Genomic DNA, 21,842 nt, shown 5'->3' with positions numbered 1-21,842 from the left:
ACAATTGAATTGACTGAATTATTGATAAACTCACCAAACTAGGCATCAACCCCTATATCACTAGGTGGGTTGCCAATTGGCTCACAGATAGAACTCTCAGTGTGAAAATAGTGGACTCCAAGTCAGACTGATGACCAGTCACAAGTGGAGACGTCCCACAGGGATCAGTCCTGGGTCCTCTCCTGTTTGGCATTTACTTCTCAGATGTCCAGGCCAACACGGAGGGACGCTGGCTGACCAAGTTCACAGACGACTGCAAGCTAGGAGCCATTATTAACTCCCAAAGTGATGTAGATATGCTACAGAAAGGCCTCACTGAGAGCAATGACTGGTGTCAAAATCAAGGCCTTAAGCTTAATGCCAAAAAATGTGTCATCATCCCCTTTGGGAAAAACTCAGTTCCCACTAATTACCACATCGATGAGAGCCCACTGAACACTGAAGACATTATAAGAGATCTGGAGACACAGGTTGACAGCAACATCTCCTTCGACCACCACATCGCCACTGTGGTCAGAAAGTCCTTCTATGTGGCACATCTCATTACCAAGGGTTTTACATCCAGGAAGAAAGAGGTCATGATCTCTCTCTCTCTCTCTACTCTTCCCTCATTAGGCCAGTCATTGAACATAATGCCTCATTTGGCATGTACCTCACTAGACACATGCAACAGCTGGAAAGGGCACAAAAGTACCTCATGAAGAGGATCCTAGGCCTTAAACACATGTCCTACATGGACAGACTCAAAAAAAACTCCAGTTATTCTCTGTCTCATATCGTCTACTAAGAGGCGATCTCTGCTTGACTTACACAGACATGTCAGACCCAGCCCTGTTAGAAATGCTACATCTAAAGAAATTCCAGTCCCTCCACAACACACGCTCCAGCGACCTCAACCTCATTACCACAATCAACAGACCATGCTGGAGGGGCAGGTTCATAACCCAGAGACTGCCCATGCTCTGGAATAGACTTTCCATACATGTCAAGCAGAGCACCTTACCTGCCCTCTTCAAGGGAAATCTTGATGAGTGGATGGGAAATAGAAAGTTCACCCTGGGGATCACTCCAGCAACTCTACTTGATAGAGGCACTGGGAACTAACGCTGGGTGGCACGATGCCAGGGCACTTCTATGGGCTAGGCTTGTAAAGGCTCCAGGGCCATTAGCCTAGTACACACCTATGAACCTATGAACTATGCTGTACAGTACACCAATGAAGTATACAAGCACCTGTACAACTGCATGGACTCAGCCATACCCAATAGAACTAGAATCTGCTCCTCAAGGAAATGTAAACCTGTTTGGTAGACATCCTCTATCAACAGGCTTTACAACAAAAGGAAGAAACTGTTGTCCAAGGGTAAAAAGGAACAAATTCCAAATTGGAAAAACTCCCTCCTTAGCCTCAACAAGCAAATTAGATCACTAGTGAAAACCTCCAAGGCCAATTATGAATCGAAACTAGCCTCCAAAACAAAGGGAAACCATAAAGTCTTCTTCAGTTATGTCAAGAACCTCCCTGGCAAAGCCCAGGTTTGTTCCAAATTAGTACTTAACAGTATCACTTACACTGATCCTGTTGACTTAGCCAACCTGCTAGCAGATAGGATCAGCGCAAACTTCATCCCCTGCCCCCCCCAAGGCCCTTTCGACATCCCTAATACTTCTCCCACACCTCACATCTCTGTAGATCAAGTGTTGCAGGCCTTATCCAAGGCAAAGAACACAGCTTCCATGGGACCTGATAGTATCCCAGGATGTATTCTGCACCATCTCCAGCAAGAACTGGCTTCGCCATTGAGCACCCTATTCAACCACAGCCTATGTACAGGCTTCATTGTAGCAGAGTGGAGAACTGCCATTATCATCCCCTTGCACAAGGGTGGTGCCACTACTGACCCTGGAAACTATTGCCCCTGTCTGATCTGTAAAGCCATGGATCATATTATAATGGATCTCATAAACAAGGACATAGGCAATCTCCAAGCACTTGTCCCCACCCAGTTTGGATTCATCAAGGGCAGATCTTGCCTGTTGAACCTGACTGACTTCTTTGAGACTGTCACCAAGGCCCTGGATGAGGGAAAGTCAGTGCATACAGCTTAACTTGACTTGGCCAAGGCCTTTGACACAATCCCCCACTTGTGCATCATCGAAAAGCTAACACAACTTGGCGTAAATCCCTGCCTCATCAGGTGGGTGGCCAACTGGCTCACTGACAGGACCCTCAAAGTCAAAATAGGCACCTCCACCTGCAATAGCAGACCTGTCACTAGTGGAGTTCCCCAGGGATCTGTCATGGGACATCTACTGTTTGGCATCTATTTCTCAGAGGTCCAGGCAAAGACAAAAGGCCTGTGGCTGACCAAGTTTGCGAACGACTGTAAGTTGGGTGCTGTCATTGACTCCCAAAATGATGTTAACAGTCTGCAAGAGGGTCTCATTGCAACTAATGACTTGTGCCAAAATCATGGCCTAAAGCTAAATGCAAAAATATATATCATCATACCATTCATCAAAAACACAGCCCCTACCAATTACCACATCAATGGCAACCTCCTAAGCACACAACCTGTGGTGAGAGACCTCGGCACTCACGTTGATAACCTCACATTCGACCATCATGTAGCGGCAGTGGTCAGAAATACCTTTTACTTGGTTCATCTCATAAGTAAAGGGATTGCATCCAGAAAAAAGGAGGTTATCACCTCTCTATATTCCTCCATCATTAAACCAGTAATTGAGTATAACGCCCCGTTTGGGATGTACCTCTTCAAACATGTGCATCAACTGGAAAGGCCATTGAAATACCGCACAAAGAGAATCCATAGCCTCCAACACCTGTCCTAGCAGACAGGCTCAAATCACTATCACTCTACTTGGTATTATACAGATTGCTCACGGGTGATCTGTGTCTCGTCTGCAAGGCAATCTTGGACTCTGCCCTATTAGAGATGCTGCATATCCATAAGTCTAACTCCTCACACACTACCCACTCAAAAGGCCTGAATCTAATACGCAACATCAACAAAACCTGCTGGATAGACAGGTTTGTCTCCCAGATGCTGCCCCATCTCTGGAATAGACTTCCCATACACATGAAACAAAGCACCTTGCTGACCCTCTTCAAGTGCAATCTTGATGAGTGGATGTGAAACCACAAATTTGTCCCAGGAGTTCCACCTGTGCTTCTCATTGACAGGGATGACAAGCGCTGACTGAGGTTTTGTTTTGGGGATAAACTTTTGGCTAGGCTTGTAAGGGCCCCAGGGCCATTAGCCTAGTAACCTCGTATGAGCCTATGAAGATAATATAATGTACACCGCTTTTGTATATTGGCACAAAATAAGCTGAGGTCCAGGTAACCAGAAACACAGTATTTTCCAGCATCATGTTAAACAGCCTTTTTATTGGACTTACTAAGAGGGAATGAAACTGTAGATTTAGCAATCAGGGACTTAGGCTTAGGGAGGGGGTGCTATGGTCAGGGTTAGGGACCAGGTAGGATATGTAGGCTTAGAATTAGGGTTCTGGTGGGACGGTACAGTACAGTGCAGCAGGTTTGCATGGTGGGATGGCTGGGTTATTAACTAGGATCATAGTGGAAGTTAGGGCCCTTGCCATTTACAGCACGTGGCAATGAACCAATGTTTCATGAGCTACTACCATACAAGCACATGTAATGGACCCCATAGAAGGACATATCAAGCCTTCATAGCACAAGCATGTGCATTAGTTGCTAGAGGAAGGGTTAGGACAACAAAATTAAAAAAAATAAATAAATACCTGAATGACAGCCACTCTGTAATGAGTACTCATCCCAATGACAGAAAATGAATGGCTACTGTCATGGAGGTGGCCAGATTATCAGTGGACAGTATTAATTCTGCCATTTTTCATGTATTAAACTATTTCAGTACTCTGTCTTCACCATTAGGTGCACTTGGATTAGTTTTTTTTCTTTCAGAAAATTCTGAAGTATTTACCTTTTTGTAGAAATTGCTTTCTTCTATAGAAATGAGGTGTCTTGGATTCAATGAGGTAACTGATAGAGGTTTAGAAGGCTGAACCCTGTGTAATTTGAGTCTTCACCATTCCCTTATTGCAGCAGATTCTATTAACTACCATAGCCTTTTGCTTCTCATGCTCTTAGTTTATAGAATGATTAGCCCTAATTCACATTTAGTCTGTTCAGGATTTTCTTTTAAATATTTCAAGACCTTCCCAAAGTCTTGATCAATTGCAAGTTTTCTTCTACTGTGATCTAATTTTGTGGACATGTTGTCAAGTCAGTGTATCATCAGTTTGTTGCATTGCCTCTCCTACAGAAACAGAAACAGAAATAATATGGGCTTTAAATTAGGTGTCCAGGTCTTATAAACTTTGTTCTTATAGAATCACACTTGTTCATCCCATTTCCAAGCCACTAAAGCCAACCTAAGTAGCCTGTAAGTCTAGAAATTGTTGTAAACATGTTAGTTTATCTTTCCCCAGACTTTTATACAACTTTGTGCTGTAGAAGCCATTAGTCAGGGATATCAGAGCACAAACATATTTTGCTTTCCCTAAGGATCACAGGTAGTATTTCAGCCTTTTGATCATTTCCAGTTGTCATTCCGAGAACTATAATTGTGATCTCAGAATGGCAAGACTGTTTCAACAAATCTGCAGAGCACACACTGAACCCGAGGATGTGGTACCTGGCGTATCCCACCTACTCCAAAGTTCATTTATCTTGGAATTAGTGTATATAACTCATAATAGGGGTGTTCAAGGGTGTAACATCTATATCACAGAGGCTTGTCCTCTTGTATAAACACTTTAAAGTGTATAACCGCAGGTTGCAGATTTTGCTATTAATGTGGTAAAAATAATATTGTTTTTTCAAACTTTCAAGACAAAGAAGCAGGCCTTGCAACTGGGATAGGAAGCCTTCTCTGATCCTTATGCCAAGTACACATCTGTAGAGATTGCCTGGATTAATTCTCTTCTGTTAAAGAAGTAATTTTATGCAGTTAGCTGCATCCTGATTATCTGTAATTGTTTGTATGTTCGACGTTAAAGGAGTAACCTTATGCAGTTAGCTGCATCCTGATTATCTGCCATGGATTGTATGTTCGATATTAAAGGAGTAACCTTATGCAGTTAGCTGCATCCTGATTATCTGTCATCGTTTATGTGTTCCACATTATTTTATTTATTTATTAATTTAGCGTTTGTTGACTAGGAAAGTCTGACTAGGAACATAGCCTATTTTTAGCGGAGGCCTGGGGAGAAATGTTCTAGACGCATGCCTTTGGAGTGGGGGAGGGAACCCATGAGAATGCAGGGAGGACATGCAGACTCCGCACAGAAGGCACCCCAGCCGAGAATCAAACCTGATAACCTCTTGCTGTGAGGCAACAATGTTAACCTCTGCACCACTGCACTGCCCATGTTAAAGGAGTAACCTTATGCAGTTAGCTGCATCCTGATTATCTGTCATCGTTTGTATGTTCTATGTTAAAGGAGTAACCTTATGCGGTTAGCTGCATCCTGATTATCTGCCACTGATTGGATGTTTGACGTTAAAGGAGTAACCTTATGCAGTTAGCTGCATCCTGATTATCTGTCATCGTTTGTATGTTCCACGTTAAAGGAGTAACCTTATGCAGTTAGCTGCATCCTGTCTGTCATTTGTATGTTCCACTTTATCAAAGTAAGTGTTACTATTTGTGAAACTGCTGTTTCATGTGGTTGATGACACATTCAGGTGTGCAGACTTTATGAATCGCACACCACTTCAGCAAAAGGCTAACAAAATGGTAAGCATGCACTGTTGTATAACAGCTTTTATAATATGATTACGGATATATTATAACAAAACAACTCAGTTTCATGCAGAGCTCTTGAGTCTTACTGTTAACACTATCAGTATTTATTTTTTCTATCAATATTGTTAATTTTTTTACACGAGTGATGGCTGTTGACACTAAACTGCTCTCCAGTTAACATATGTGGTAAATTGTCACCAGAATATTTACTAACCACATATAATGTCTGTATACATGTTATTTTACTCTTTTCATTCATTTTGAGTTTATTAACCAGACTAATACACTAATCCTAAATTACCTATTTCATTCATTGCCTGAGTACAAAGCACAAAATAAGATATACAGAAATTAAGAATAGATAGTAAATAAACAGATAAAATACTTCTTAAAGGAATACAGTATGTAAAAATGAAATAAATAAAGAAATAACTATAGCAGATTAGATTTGTAAAAATAAACAACCGGTAAACTTGAAAAAAAAATAATCTCTAAAAAACATTCACACCATGTTAAGTACTTTCATTCCATATATGAATTTCATCAGACTGAGACATGATTGAAAAGGCACACTTAACTAAGACTACTAAAAAATCATGTGACTTAGTCATATGATCAACTAAAAAGACTAATGCCTTACTTTTTTCCATTTTAGGTCGGTTTTACAATTTTCTTTGTCATGAACTCCTGGCAGACAACAGGCTTCTAACTGTAACTGCCAAAGATATTCTTTCCAATCCAGTTGATCATCAACATCAAACCTCCAATTTTAATTCTTAACACTATCGATAACATGAAAACTAAACAAAAACTTGATACTGTTTTTGTGTCGGTCGTTACCAACACAAACATGCTTAGCTAGAACTTTACTCAAATATAAAATTTCAGCATCATGAAAGTGCTCATAAACTCTGTAATGCAACTTCCTGGGGGTAGGACAAATATAAAATGCATTGCAGTCACCAATGAAAATGTTTATTAATATATTAACCCTTACAATGTGATTACAGTCCCCTTTTAACTTCACTATTGGGTGTTTTATATAAAAGAGTAGTGGAAGTAGTGATAAGGGCGTAGACAACCTGTGGCATTCAGCACTGTATTTCACTTATTATAATGACACATTTCTGTGATGGTCTGTTGCCCAGGGTCACATGTGGATATCTACCCATAAGTCCATTTTTGTTGCATTTTCTTTCCTATTGATGCTGATTGGTTGTCATCATTACTTAGCTGTGCATATTTATATATTTTAGTTAAAAATGATTTTTTCCCAATTACAGAGTGGTGCAGGTCTCACATAATACCTATGTATGTATGTATGCATGGCTTCCCAATATAGATCCATGCTTCTAAAGCAGTGATGAAGAATTAGAGTCACATTATCAGATATGTTCCTTCTTCCATTGCCCCTTTAAATGTATTTAATTTTTGATGACAGGGTTAGTCCCACTTGGCCAATCTCCTTGTTTAAGGAGACACCAGAGGTAGTATTCTTGCTGCCCAGAGGAAATTATTTATTTATCTATCTATTACATTTGTTAACCGGGATGGTCTGACTAACTGAGCACCTCCTTTCAGCAGAGTTCTAGGGAGAAAAGCGTCAGAAAAGGGAATTGGAACATTTAAATAAAACCAATATTAACATTACATATTTGTTCTAAAACAACATATTTTACAATTTGCAATTACAACTTTTAGTTACAAGGTTGACAAACTAGTAGTATTAGGTTTTTAGTCATTCAAGTTGGGTGCTAAGAATAAAGTGAGAGAAGGAGGAAGGAGGTGTGAAGTGAGGAATGAAGGAAAGAGGTAAAGAATAGCAGAGAAGATAGATATTAATAGAAAACATAAGCATATCTGAGTTGTGTAAAGGTTGTAGCAGGGGAGACATTTATATAGAGTATGGAGGGGAAGGTAGAGTAAGGGGTTCACGAAAGGGAGTGACTGTCAAGTGTTACTACAGTGACAGTGCCATGTAGAGGTGAGGTGTACTTTTAGGCTGTGCTGGAACTGAATGTATTTTGTTTCAGTATTGAGTTGCGATGGGAGAGAGTTCCACGATGTTGCAATATGTACTGAATATAAGGACTTTCCAAACTGATTTTTGGGAAGATAAATGACAAGGTGTTTTAGGTCTACTGATCTAAGTACTCTGGTAGGAGTACAGGGATTAATTAGGTTTTGTATAGTTGGGCACCTACTGAGATTATTTAAAATAGTAAATACAGTTTTTAGTTGTGCACAGTCCAGGAGTTTACTAAGTTCTAGCCATTGTACCTAATGTTGGAGAATATACTGATGTGTTCTATAAGAGGGGGTGGTCAGGGCACCAGGGAACTTCCTCTACTCATTATATGAGGGTGCATTGTTGCTGTAGCACTTCCTGCTGCCCTTTCAGGTGAGGTGTTATCTGAGAGTAGTAGAAGTATGGCAACAAACGAGGATGGTGAGCTCCTTGAGGAAAAAGAAAATGATTGTGGAGTTCATAAAGGATCTATGAAGGAGAATGCAGATATTACAGACAGTTAGCATTTAGGTGACTGTCAGGAGAAATTATAAGCTGAGGTAAGGAAAGTGATTTGTAAGGTTGAAGAGGATATTAAGATGTAGGAATTGGATTAGGTGTTAAAGTAAACTCAGGGTCTGGATCTGGGATGGATTGTATGTGTTATGAGGTGTGGAAAAAACAGGTTTGTATTGAAGGTTTTAAATGAATGGTTGGTTGAAATGAGGTTAACAGGAAGATATGTGGAGACATTATTACATTTATTTGCAAAAAGAAGTAAAGGAGGATTTAAAGAAATTGATGTCTATTATGCTTAGTAATAATGATTATAAAATATTTATGAAAATTACTCAGGTTAGGTTAAACAATGTTTTGTGTGTGGTGTTAGGAGATGCTGTTTTTGGAGTTAAGGGTAGAGACAGACAGGAATTATTGATTTTAGTAAGAGGAGTGGTGGATGACATATTAAAGGAAAACTCCACCCTATATCTAAAAAAACTGTTTTTTTTTTCACTCCATCTTTATTTCCTGACCTATTTTAACACCTCAAAATTACTCTAAGTGCTTTATTTGTAATTTTAGCCTGTTTTCCACAACATGGCTACCAATGGGGCCTTTACTGGAAAGGCTCACCCAGACTCTGCCATAGTTTGCTGAGAAGGAAAGGTTAGTTTGCTTTTTATTTCTTGTATTTTGTATTACTTTATTGCCTTTTTCTATTTTCTTTACTGTGATTTGTTTTCTTTACAGTGTGTTTTACTTGTATTCTGCTTTTAACTGCATATTAAAACTTGAAAAGAGGCCACAGCTCAGTCTGTTGTAAGACAGAAATTTTTCCCACACTCTCACCCTGTTATATTTCTAGTTGCTTGCTTCTTATGTTAATTTGACCATATATCTCATTTTCCGTCTGCTTTTACTGGCTGGTGTGAGTAAGCACAAAATTATAATTTTGTGAAATCACTCCCATTCAACTATTTACATTTATTGGCCATCCTACTGTATTCCATAGTACCAGAATACAAAAGTGCTCACTCCTTTCAGTCTATCTCGTTCTTTTAAAAATAGTGGCTGTCCACTAAAACCTAACTTTTTAGACATGTAAACCTTAGGTTACCCACTTTCATATCTAACTGCTTAGTGCACACTGCAGTGTTTAGGATAAGCCATTTTTTTCATCTTACCTTTAAGCAGCTATTGCAAGACCACCAGTTATTGTACAGCCCACATTCTGCCTCTCAGTAGTCATCTTGTGATTAGTGCTTCTGTTTTCTCCTGGTGAGAGAAGGAATACAGTGACATTATTTCATGGAGACTGCTAATCACCAAAAAGCCTAATAACTGCTTTATAAGTGACAGCTTGGAATCTGTGCTTATATTCTGATCCTGGTGAGAGTAGGAGCAGAGCGCATTGATTCCTGACTCTTTCTGGTTGGGAGAGTGAGTGTCTGTGCTTAACGTACCTGATTGGTCTGGTTGCTATTCGAGGCATCTGCCAAAAAGAGGCTACAAGCCTAGAGACCCTTGCATCATCTGGGACAAGACTGTGGATCTCCAAACAGGCTGTGTCCTGCTTTTCTTCTTGGGATTGGTGCTAACATTTTGCTTCTGGTGAGAGAAGATGCAAAGGAGTATTGCATCCCAACAGAGTGAAGCTGTGCTGAGACCAGCATTAGTAGTAGCCAGGCAGTAGCCATTCATGCGACTCCCCTCTTTTCATCATTCTTGACAAGCAAATTCTTTGTTTTCAGTAAATACTGCTTGATTTCTTTGTAACTTCAGAATATCTGCCTAAATACTTCATCCTTAAATTCTCAGGATCTATTTATTAGTTTCCTCTCAAGTGTTTGGCAGTGCTCTGTACAGACTCACACACCTTCAGTGACATTTTTCCTGTAAAAGCACAACTGAAATTTCTCTAATATCTAGTTGCACCCAGGGCATCTAGTTTGCAGTGACAAGCACTGTCCACATAGTTGCAAACCGGATACTCCTGACAGTGATTGATATTCTCACTCCAACAGTTTAATCAATAAAAATGATCTGTTGCCATGGCTATGAACTTTCCTACTGTCTGTGTTACTGGCTTGGTGGATATGGGCATCCTGAGACAATGTAGAAATTGCCTCAAATTTACTGACTACCAGTTAATTATCAAACAAACTAATACGGTACATCAGAGATGTACTTACACAACGTCAATGGAGGCAAAGCAATCACATAAAAGTACTCCTAATATCAATAAGGTCGTCAGTAGTACACATGCTGCACCCATCATGCACAATTCAAAGCAGACATATAGACCCACATATACTGAGGCACTTACATGTAACCTTCCTAAACCACAAAGGCCTCCTAGACAAAGTACACATAAGAAATACCCTCAGCAGCCCCAAACATACTCTTTCAAAACAACACTCACATTAACACATAGAGCTACATCTCATGGAGCCTCTACCTCTACGCCCATAAGGCAAGTCACCACTCAGTCCAACATTCTAGTAATTGGAGACTCCATTGTGAGACACACTGATGTCTCTCTCACCAGGCTTAGAAAGGAGAAAGTTACAGTCATTTGCTTATCAGGGGCTAGGATCCACCACATTACACATGCACTCAGGTCACTGGATCACAATTACCAATGTGACTCAGTCATAGTTCATGTGAGAGTAAATGACCTGAGACATACCTTCCTAGACTATATGAAGAGAGACATCATAGAGCTCTCAGAATATGTGTCTCAGGCTGATATGAGCCTAGCATTGAGCAGCATTTTACCTTCTCCAAGGATGATGCCACAATATGAACAAAAAATGACTGACTTTAATAATTGGCTTAGTTTCTAGTGTCATTCTAAGGGAGTGCATTATTTGTCAGCATGGAAGGAGATGGTCAACAGACCACGCTGCTTTGCCAGGGATGGTCTGCACCTCACCCCTCAAGGCTTTTGAATATTAGCTAAAACATTGTCTTCCCCATAGTGCCTTTTTTAGACAATGCCAAAATGAAAGTACTTCCGACATAGCAAATCAAAACCAAGAAAATCTAAAGGTATTACTACTCAATACTAGGAGCCTAAACAAAAAACTCTACTCCCTGGAAGCTCTCTTTACACTAGAAAATGCTGATGTATGTGAGGTCTCTGAGATGTGGTTTAAAGCCACAGACAGCACACCATCAGTGCAGGGTTATAATGTCTTCCACACATTTAGACCAGCTACTTCACATGCAGGGATTAAAGGAGGAAGTGTCTCTATTTACATCAAAAATAAATATACTTCAAGGCTGGTCAAACAGGACAATGCACTTGAGCTGCTCCATGTTCAAATCACCACAGGTAAAACCCAATACCACTTCCTTGCAAGCTACAGGTCCCCCCTATAACCCCAGGAAACCCATACCATGTATTTAAACTTATTAGAAACACTAACCATCCAACCCGATACCATATTCATCGGTGACTTTAATTACCTCACTATTAACTGGGAATCCTATACAACATTAAACGTACATGCACAGAGATTCCAGGATTTTGTAAACACAAACTCCCTGGACCAGATAGTCAATACACCAACCAGGGGTGCAACCATACTGGATCTGGTCCTAACTAATGTGGGAGAGGCTGCACACCACCTACTGTAATGCCTTCACTGGTAAGGCCAGACCACAAAATGTTCTCCTTTGAAGTAAAAATAAAATCTGGACCCCCAACTAAACCGGGTATATTCAGGAACTATTCTAAGGCTAACCTCCTGATATGGCAACATTTCAAACCCCTATAAACCCTGAAAACACTTCTGCCTATGCAGAACTGTTTACAGAAACCCTGTACAAGCATGTTAATAGCTGCATAGAGTCAGCTCTACCCATCAGGAAGAAGTACAGAACTAACTCAAAAAACAAGCCACCCTGGTGGAGTCACAAAATCAGTCAGATGCATAACAGGAGGAAGAAAATCATGGCAAAAATTAGGAGGTGCAGCACACAGCAGGATAAAAGCATTCTCATTAAACTAAACAAGCAACTCAGAGGACAAATAAAGTCTACCAAAGTCAAATTTGAGATAAGTTTGACCTCCCAGGCCAAGGACAACCAGAAAGCATTCTTTAGCTATGTCCGCAACCTCAAAAACAATACACAATTGTGTGCAGAACTCGTTGTAAATGGAGCCATCTATACTGAGCCAGAAGATATAGCAAACCCATCCGGCTGATAAATTCAGCTCCAACTTTACTCCTGTCTCCCCCTCAACCTTCCCTCAGGAAATATCATCAAATATAACTCCCCATACTATCTCTAGGGAACAGGTCCTTAATGCTCTCTCTAAGACCAAGAACACTGCATCAATGGGCCCAGACAATATCCCAGGATGCCTTCTAAATAGCATGAAATATGACCTATCAGGGCCTCTGGAATTACTATTGAACTGTAGCCTCCAAACAGGCTTTGTGCCTCATGAATGGAGAAAGGCAACAGTCATCCCTCTGCACAAAGGTGGGCCATCTACAGACCCTAGAAACTACAGACCCATAAGTCTCACTACTCTTGTATGTAAAGACATGGAACGAATTACCATGGAGATGATCAACAGAGATATAGTAAACCTCCAGACACTGGACAAAACCCAGTTTGGTTTCATCAAGGGTAGATCATGCCTACTCAACCTGGTGGACTTCTTTGAGAAGGTCACCAAAGCAATGGACGAGGGCAAAATCATTCACACTGCCTACCTTGACCTGGCCAAGGCATATGACACAATATCCCACTCAGGCATTGTTGATAAACTCAAGAGGTTAGGTACAAACCCATATGTCACCCGGTGGATAGCAAACTGGCTCACAGACAGGACCCAGGAAGTTAGAATTCGGGAGTCCACCTCTACAAAGAGGCCAGTCACAAGTGAAGTCCCTCAGGGATCAGTCCTTAGACTGCTCCTTTTTGGCATTTACTTCTCAGCAGTCAAGGCCAATGTCAGTGGTCTCTGGCCGACTAAATTTGCAGATGATTGCAAATTAGGAGCTGTCATTGGATCTCACACTCTCACAAATGTTCTCCAGGAGGGGCTAACACAGGCAAACAGCTGGTGTCAGAGTCATGGACTAAAACTTAATGCCAAGAAATGCATAACAGTATCCTTTGGGAAGTCATCCATTCCTGGTAGCTATCATACTGACAACACACCCCTTAGAGTTGACCCAGTAGTCAGGGACTTAGGGACACACATACGTAGATAGTAATCTATAGTAATCTAGCCTTTGATCATCACATGTCTACAGTGGTGAGGAAATCATTCTATGTTGCACAACTTATAAACAAAGGTATGGCATCTAAGTCCAAGGAGGTCATTGTTCCACTGTATTCGGTATTCATCAGACCTATCATTCAGTACAATGCCCCCTTTGGTATGTACCTAACCAGGCATATCCAACAACTGGAACATCCACACAGGTTACTCACTAAAAGAATACAGGATATAAGTAATAGGTCCTATGCACACTGCCTCAAGGCCCTATCCATGTATTCTGTCTCCTACAGGCTTTTGAGGGGAGATCTATGCCTGGCATACAGGGCATTGTCAGACTCCACTCTGATGGATCTCCTGCATATCCACAAAACAAACAGTACCAGAATTACTCATTCTAAAGACTTAAACATTGCCTGTGATATGAATAGGATCTGCTAGAGAGATAAGTATGTATCCCAGAGACTTTCCCATCTATGGAACAGGCTCCCCATCCATGTGAAGCAGAGTTCCTACCTAATCCAACTGAAGTGTAACTTGGAAAATTGGATGGGAAACCGGAAATTCATCCCTGGTTTGGCAACTATGTCTTTGATGCAAACAGGTAACCTGTAAATGGTTCATCTCTCACGCCCATGCTTACACTTATCAAGTTTATCAGAACTTGTCAGAGATTTGGGATGCATGGCTAGGCTTAAAAAGGCCCTTGTGGTCATTAGCCTAGTAAACACCTATGAACCTATGTATCAACATGATCTTGTTCTCCCTCAATCCTTTCTCTTTCCCATAATACTTTGCATGACTCATGCCAGACATAAGGAAGTAACTTTGAATTCCCATGACATTGACGTATAATGGGATTTGTGAGGGTCACTGTTATTTTATTTACCTTCTGTAAAAGGACTGCTTCTTTTCTGTCTCTAATCCCCCTCATTTATGTTTGGCTCAGACCTTGTTTTACACTATACTTAGAAATTATTCAGCCACAGCCAGAAAGGTAACTAAATTACAGGCCTTTGTTCAGTATTTTCTTTTGTAGTTCAAGAGGAATTGAGAGTCCCCTCCCCCAGACTACTGCAGTGGTGTTAAAACTGTCACTGCATTGAGAGACCCTTGCAGAATAAATTCCTTTTAGACTACAAAAGAAAACCCTGAACAAAGGCCTGTAATTTAGTTACTTTTCTGGCTGTAGCTGGATAACTTCTAAGTGTAGTATAAAACAAGATCTGAGCCAAACATAAATGAGGGTGATTAGAAAAAGAAAAGAAGCAGTCCTTTTACAGAAGGTAAAGAATATAACAGTGACCGACAAATCCCACTGTATGCCAATGTCTTGAGAATTCAAAGTTACTTCCTTATGTCTGGCATGAGTCATACAAAGCATTATGGGAAAGAGAAAGGGCTGAGGGAGAACAAGATCTTGTTGATACATCAAGCCCCATTACTAGCCATGTTGTGGAAAACATGCTAAAATTACAAATAAAGCACTTGAGTTATTTTGAGATGTTAAAAATAGGTCAGGAAACAAAGACATAGTGAAAAAAAGAGATTTTTTTAGTTCTAGGGTGGATTTTTCATTTAAATGTGGATAATGAAGTTCCTTTGATGGTAGGGAATATTTGATTGTTTAGAGCAGGATTGTTTGTGAAGTATTCTTAAAAAGTATGGAATAAGAGGTAGGTTATTGAATGTAATAAACTTAGTTTATAGCAGTGCTACTGTGAAAGTTATGGTAAATTGATATTTAAGTTCAACTATTTTGATAAAGAGGGGCATAAACTAAATAATTGTATATCTCTAATAGATTTCCATGTTCAACAGAAAGAAATTCATGCATCCAATCAATCTCTATAGAAATTTAATATGCAGAGCAGGCTGCTATTCCTGCAGCATTATCAGCTAGTTTGCCTAAATTAAATCACATTGCACTCTTGTGAGAAAAGATGATTTAAATATGAAACAAATGCTGTCTGCTTTTTATAACAATTAACTAAATGTTAATGCTTCTTCCAGTTTTCATACTGATACAAATTGTATCATAAACTTTTTAGATTGTTTCATTCATTCATTCCTGCAGATAAAATAATATTTTAAGTACAGACTTCCTTTTAAGAAGTAATAGTTACTATATTGTTTCTTAAACAAGAGCAGACTCTGGACCCATATAGATCTGATGCCTCCTTTTTCATTCAACAAACTCAAGTATCTCATAAATTATTAATTTTATTCAGCTATTTTATATCCTGCAGCATATATGCTAGATGTTTAAATCAATCTAATACAACTTTCTTACTGAAAGCCAATTCAGACCCCTTATTGATAAAAGCATATCATATTTCCTTTATTAACCAATGATATTAACATTTTTTTTTCTGTGTAATAGATTTCAGATTGCAGCTGATCAAGTTATCTCTACAGTTTAGCAAGGATTCATGGACACCAAACAAACACAGGATAATAACAGGGTCTATATTAGAAGATCAAAGACGCATTCTTTCAAATGCACCTTCATTGAACTTAAAAGGCTGAAAACGTAAAATATCGAAGCAGCTTCAGTACTTTGCCATTTTTGGCACTGTAGTGCATTCTCGGAGTTGGTATATTTAAGTGGGGGGGGGGCACAGCCCCTCACTTAATGTAATGTTTGAAATTGTTTTTTTATTTTTTTTTTGTTGTTGGAGCAGCGATTTTTTTTCCAAGGGAAAAAAAATCGCTGTTCTGACACTTCGACATTGTAAGCTTTTGCTTACATAGGGTCAATTAATCACCGTTCGCTATTTTAAGCGTTTGGTAATCTAATATAGACCCTAATAACATTATGCTGCTATCAATCATGTATCACAAAATTAATACATCTAATAATCATGCTACTTTTGTTCTTCATCCTAGTAAAGCTTTTGATAATGTTCATGTTTCTTTTTTTTTTTTTTTTTTTGCAGTCCAAAAAATGTGCATGTCCTATTTATTTAGGTTATTAAATTATTGTATAACTCAACCTCTACATGTCTTAACTATAAACAGTCAATGCTCTCATCTCATTCAAATATTACATGCCAGAAAGCAAGTATTCCCTCTGTCACCCTATATTTTTATCCTTTCTCTTGGCCCACTTTTTCCAGTAATTTTTATTACTTTTAGATTTCAAAGTATAAGAATTGGAAAACATGTATTAGTGTCACCTCTTTTGGGCATAACATCTTAATATACTTTACAATATACTTTACTAATCCTGACATTGCAGTTCCAAACCTATTAAAATAATTGCATAAAGTCTCCATTCACCATGTACTAGTAAATCCCTATTTTATTTCATCTATTAATTATAGATTCCTGTGAAATAAAATACCTAGGATTTGAAAATATAAACTAGATATTCATTCCCGTCTTTATACAAGTTTTAATACACTTATGAAGAAGGTCAACTCCAACCTAAATAACAGGGACAAACTTAAAATTGGCCTTTTAGTTAGGTCTCTGATAATGAAAATGAACCTTATATCTTGGAACTTCTAAATATTATAACTTGTTTTATGACCCATGACCTCTGTTGTGTCAAAATCCAGATTATACCTTGTGGGTTAAATAAAATCTAAATAAAATATTTTTTTTCTGTTTTAATCTCAGTTTAATTAAATAGCTATGTTTAAATATTTACAATCATTTAAATATAATCATAAGAGTGGGAAATAGTATTTTCTTTGTTGGGTTACTGTAAAAGAAAACATTGTTTATCTTTTGTATATAACTTGATTCTAAATTCACGGTACTACTCAGAACTACATGTTTCATGATATTGGTCCTCATGGCTTAGTAAGATTAATATAAAAACAGACTGGTCTCTTAATTAAGACAACACATACAAGTTTTTACCATATTCCAAACTTATACATCAAGTTATGGTTTCCATTATGCCTGACTCCCCACAAATTAATAACTATGCCTAAATTATTTCTGCCATATTGTTCTGTGTGTTCAACTCGCATAGAATTTTCACAGGGTAATTTTATCAATCTAGCTATTATTAGAGATAAACAACACTTTAAATGATGTAATTATCTTTTAAGTATTATAGTTCAGTGTCATTCTTCAGAAGACAACTGCCTGAACAGGATGATGATAACATCTTGGTGGTAGAGAACAGAAAGCTCAGTGTTCACTCCTAGTGGCCAGGGCAGGGATGCTTCTAGAGAATACCCCTTTCTGAAGAAAAGGAATGGTCTCTACTGTCATTGCATTGGTGCATGTAATTATGAACGAAGGAAACAAAACCCCTGATGGTTGTCTGAATGATTGCCTCTTCTGAATGACCCTTACCTTGGTGATGGAGAATGAATGGGATGATTGTCCATGAAGGGGTATGAAGGCAAATACTGCAAAAATAATGATAGTGATAATAATAATCATTATCTAATGCTGTTGCTGATGTTTATTTCCATCGTTACATTATGTTTAACTTAATTTCCATCACTGGCACATTTTGCAGATCCCTGATGAACATCTTACTGGATATGCTGTATGGCCACAGTATGGTAACACACCTTCCCAAGTAATAAAGAGCGATGGTGAAGGAGTGAAAGATGCAGACTTCCTTCTGTATGTCAAAACTGGAAACACAGGAAAGTGTCACAGTGAGGTAAGAAATGCAGAAATCAAATCAGTACAGAGCTTCAAATGCCATTCATGTTCCACCTGTGAGTGACTACATTATGACATCTGCAAGAGATGACGGGGAGAGCTAAAAGTTGTTGTTCAGACTAACCATGTAGGAAATTAAATGATACTCCATTAAAAAGTCACATCAGTCACAGACACTTCGGTACAATGAAAAAAGCATCTGTAGCATTCATATGCTATAGTAGTTCATTGCTGCTTCAACCAGTTATAAAACCAATCAGTTGTTTATTTTAGGACTACAGCAATACAGAGCCTAGAAAGGGGTGAAGGGGAGGCTGCCTTGGACACAAGCTGGTAAGGGCAGCATTTGTAGTTGCTGATGTTTCACATCAGTATCAGCATGTGTAATGGGTAGTTAACAAGGGTGCACAACAGTAGTTACCAGCATTCATTTAAGAAGCTGTGGGTGATTTCATGACTTGTAAAATGAATGTATAGAGTAGACTAATGTGTTAATAACTGTAGCTGGCATGAGCTCATTTGAGAAGACTCTTTTTGGTCCTCAGCTTCAGCTTGAGGGTTCGCCAGTCTTGGGAATGCCCAGGGCACCAGATGACCTAGTTATGTCTCTGCACCAATGGCTTCTATGACAATATTTGTACTAACTTTCCTGGTGCTTGTTGATTTCCTTGATGAGTCAGAGCTTACAGAAGCAAATAGCCATGGAAAACTGATAAAAACGTTTTTGTTGGTATTCAGAGACAGAACTCTACCCAAAGATAGAGAGAGAGAGGTACAGAAACTGATGTAGTACATATGGCACAGAATAAATCATTTGTCCTATATATATATTTTATTAAATTCTTCCAGATACAATAACTTAGAAATAAAGAGGTTATATTAAAGATTCAACATAAAAACACAAATAAGTACACCATGTAAACAAAGAATATAAACACAGCTTAAAAACATTAGGGAACAGCCATGACAGGCTAAAAGGGAAAGGGATAGATGAAAAGTGAGGAGTGACTTTAGTAAAACATTCAAAGGAAGAGAGAGAAAGACAGAGAATGAGAGACTATACAACTTATCAAAGTTCTGTTTGAAGACTGACTCTTAGACTATCAGAAAACAGAAAAAAGTCAATATCTAGAAAATACAGACACTAAAGGAGGAGTTAAATAACTACCAGTGAAGGCTTTTTTTGTCCCAGACCCCTCTTAAATATTTTCTCACAGCAATAGCCATTTTGATAACTGTTTAAAAATAGGAAAGCAGACCAGTTATGGAAGGTTGGTTAAATGTAAGAAACAAGATCCTTTGAGTAGTGGGTTTGCATTACTGCATCATCAGGAACTAATCAAAGTGGAGGAAAAGAGAAAGATGTCACTTACCTTCCTTTCTCATGTACAGTGTACTGTTGTTGGACGGTATACAGTTTGGAAACTATGTCAGTTTTATTTGTTAAAACATCAAGGCTGGAATCACCTAATTACCTTATATGAAAGCATGTTTAACACCATGAAATATCTGAAGTTCATGCTACCATCCTAGCCAGTGAAGTAATATTTTATTACACCATGACTTGTGAACAATGTCATCCTGCTTTGATATTGTATTTCTGAACCCTTTACAAAGCTCATTATTCTAGAAACAAATATTTCCATTGTACTCTATTACAAACATGTATTCCATTATTAGACATGTCTACTGGTACTAAAGACATGTTCTTATAGGACACATGGAGGTATCCAGACATATACCATGTAGGCCATGGTGTCCCCATTAATTTTTAAGTGGATACCATTTTGTTCAGATTAAAGTCACCAAATGTCCTAGCTTCAGACACATAAATGAAATTAAAATGGTACAAGTGAACCAGTAAATTAAGTAATTGTGTCCACGGTGAAGTGTGCTTGTTGTAACTATCCAATTAAAGGTGTCTAATGTGATAACTTTTTATATATTCTGCTTCTTTAATTCCATGTTTACTGAATACTCCACAGAAAAAAGGAAGCTGTATAGTGGTCAGTTAGGTATATGAGTTTCATGTAAAAATTTTAAATTTCAGGCTGTTCCTCGGAGCATGCAAGGCAACAGCATGGAAGTGGTTGAGTTGGCATAGAATTTCAAAAATGAGACTTTACAGACCAAAGAGGTGATCTTTGATCAGTAATAGTTTGAAAAATGTAAGGTGCTCTCATACAAAGTTGTACAAAAAAGAGTAGAGAAAGAGTCCGTGATATTTAGTTAAAAAACAACAGAAATAGAAGCTGCAAAATTATTAAGAATTAACACAGCACCAGGGAAAAGAGATCTGCTGTTACTAAGCAATGAAGACAGAACTGGTCCAGGGTAGTACCCAGTAAGCAAGAATAATGTATCTGAAGAAATCAGCTTCCTTTTGATGGTGTAGGTAGGGAGGATAGACATGTCTATCCTGGGAGGGGAAGAAGTGTGTTGGGTGAAGATCTCACTTAAACCCAAAATGGAAAGACTGTACAAAATAGAGGTCAAGCAGGTTTCCACACCATCCTTTAATGTGCAAGTAAATAAACAAATTGAGAGCTTTCGTCCCTTTCAAACTGGGGACTTCATCAGAATCTACCACTGACAACATTAAAACCATTAAAATAGACAAAAAGTCATTGCCATTGGGTAAAACACTTCCAATAAGAAATAGCCCAAACTTGTCACATGATCTGCATGTTAATTTCTACCCAATATAACCTCAGAAAAAGTGTATACTCAATTACTGTATCCTACATCATTAAAACAAACTAAAATATACAATATTTAAATACTGCCAATTTATAAAATCATTTTTTGAAAAAGATGTATATATTTAGAGGACCAGTCCAATATTTGTTTATTTCATTCTTGGCCCTCAGATACTTCTACATTAATCTGTCTGCTTTTTCCTTTAATACAGGAACAGTGCCCCAGTACTGCCAATAATGTACTGTTCAGGTGGGAAAGAAAAATATTTTTCAACAGCAAGTTTTGGTATAATATATACATCGTTATGTCCAGTTTTTGGACGACATATTTATATTATGGAAAGGTGGAAGAGAAAAAGTGGATGACTTTATAAGATTTTTGAATCAGAGTACTACTTTTCTAGAATTTATCTACAAGTGTCGTGAGAAGGAAATAGATTTCTTGGATACCAGAATTTCACATACCAGTGTAGGGTTTAAATCCAATGTATATCGAAAGAACATTTTTGCAATTCCTACTTATATTTTTCTAGTAATCACCCCCTTAGTCAGAAGAATAGTCTCATCAAGGGACAAGCAAGTAGAGTGGCAAGAATGACCTCTCACTATTAAGCTCTCAGGGATGAACTATTCCAGGTGGCAGACATGTTCTGTGAGAGGGGTTACCCCAGAAAACTGATAAAAGACATTGTGGATGATGTATATACCAAGTGGGGGGGTCAGATATCTACCACTTTTGGGGAAGGGACTTGCTACTGAGGATAAATCCACCAGTGAAAGTGGTAACACTGGTAAGAAATACACAAAGGCATGTGTTGTTCCCCAGAATCAGGTGTCTGGGAAAGTAAGGGATATCATAAGTAAGAACTGGAACATTTTCAGAGTTGATCCCAGGCTGGATAGTATCTTAGGTATCCAACCCCTTTTTATTACAAAAACTA

General features: G+C 38.6%; 1 protein-coding gene across 1 annotated transcript in view; it reads left to right on the top strand.

The window, feature by feature from the left end:
- LMLN2 (leishmanolysin like peptidase 2) overlaps positions 1-21,842 on the top strand; it is a 457,833-nt gene that overhangs the window by 57,353 nt on the left and 378,638 nt on the right. Inside the window, exon 5 of the mRNA XM_044058759.1 lies at positions 18,051-18,200. Coding sequence (XP_043914694.1) covers positions 18,051-18,200 — 150 coding nt within the window. The remainder of the gene's footprint in view (positions 1-18,050; positions 18,201-21,842) is intronic.

The sequence above is a fragment of the Protopterus annectens genome, chromosome 16.part0 (genome assembly GCF_019279795.1).
Source record: "Protopterus annectens isolate FY-2018-M chromosome 16.part0, PAN1.0, whole genome shotgun sequence".
NCBI classification, from domain to species: Eukaryota; Metazoa; Chordata; order Ceratodontiformes; family Protopteridae; genus Protopterus; species Protopterus annectens.
This window is presented reverse-complemented; position numbering and strand designations above follow the sequence as displayed.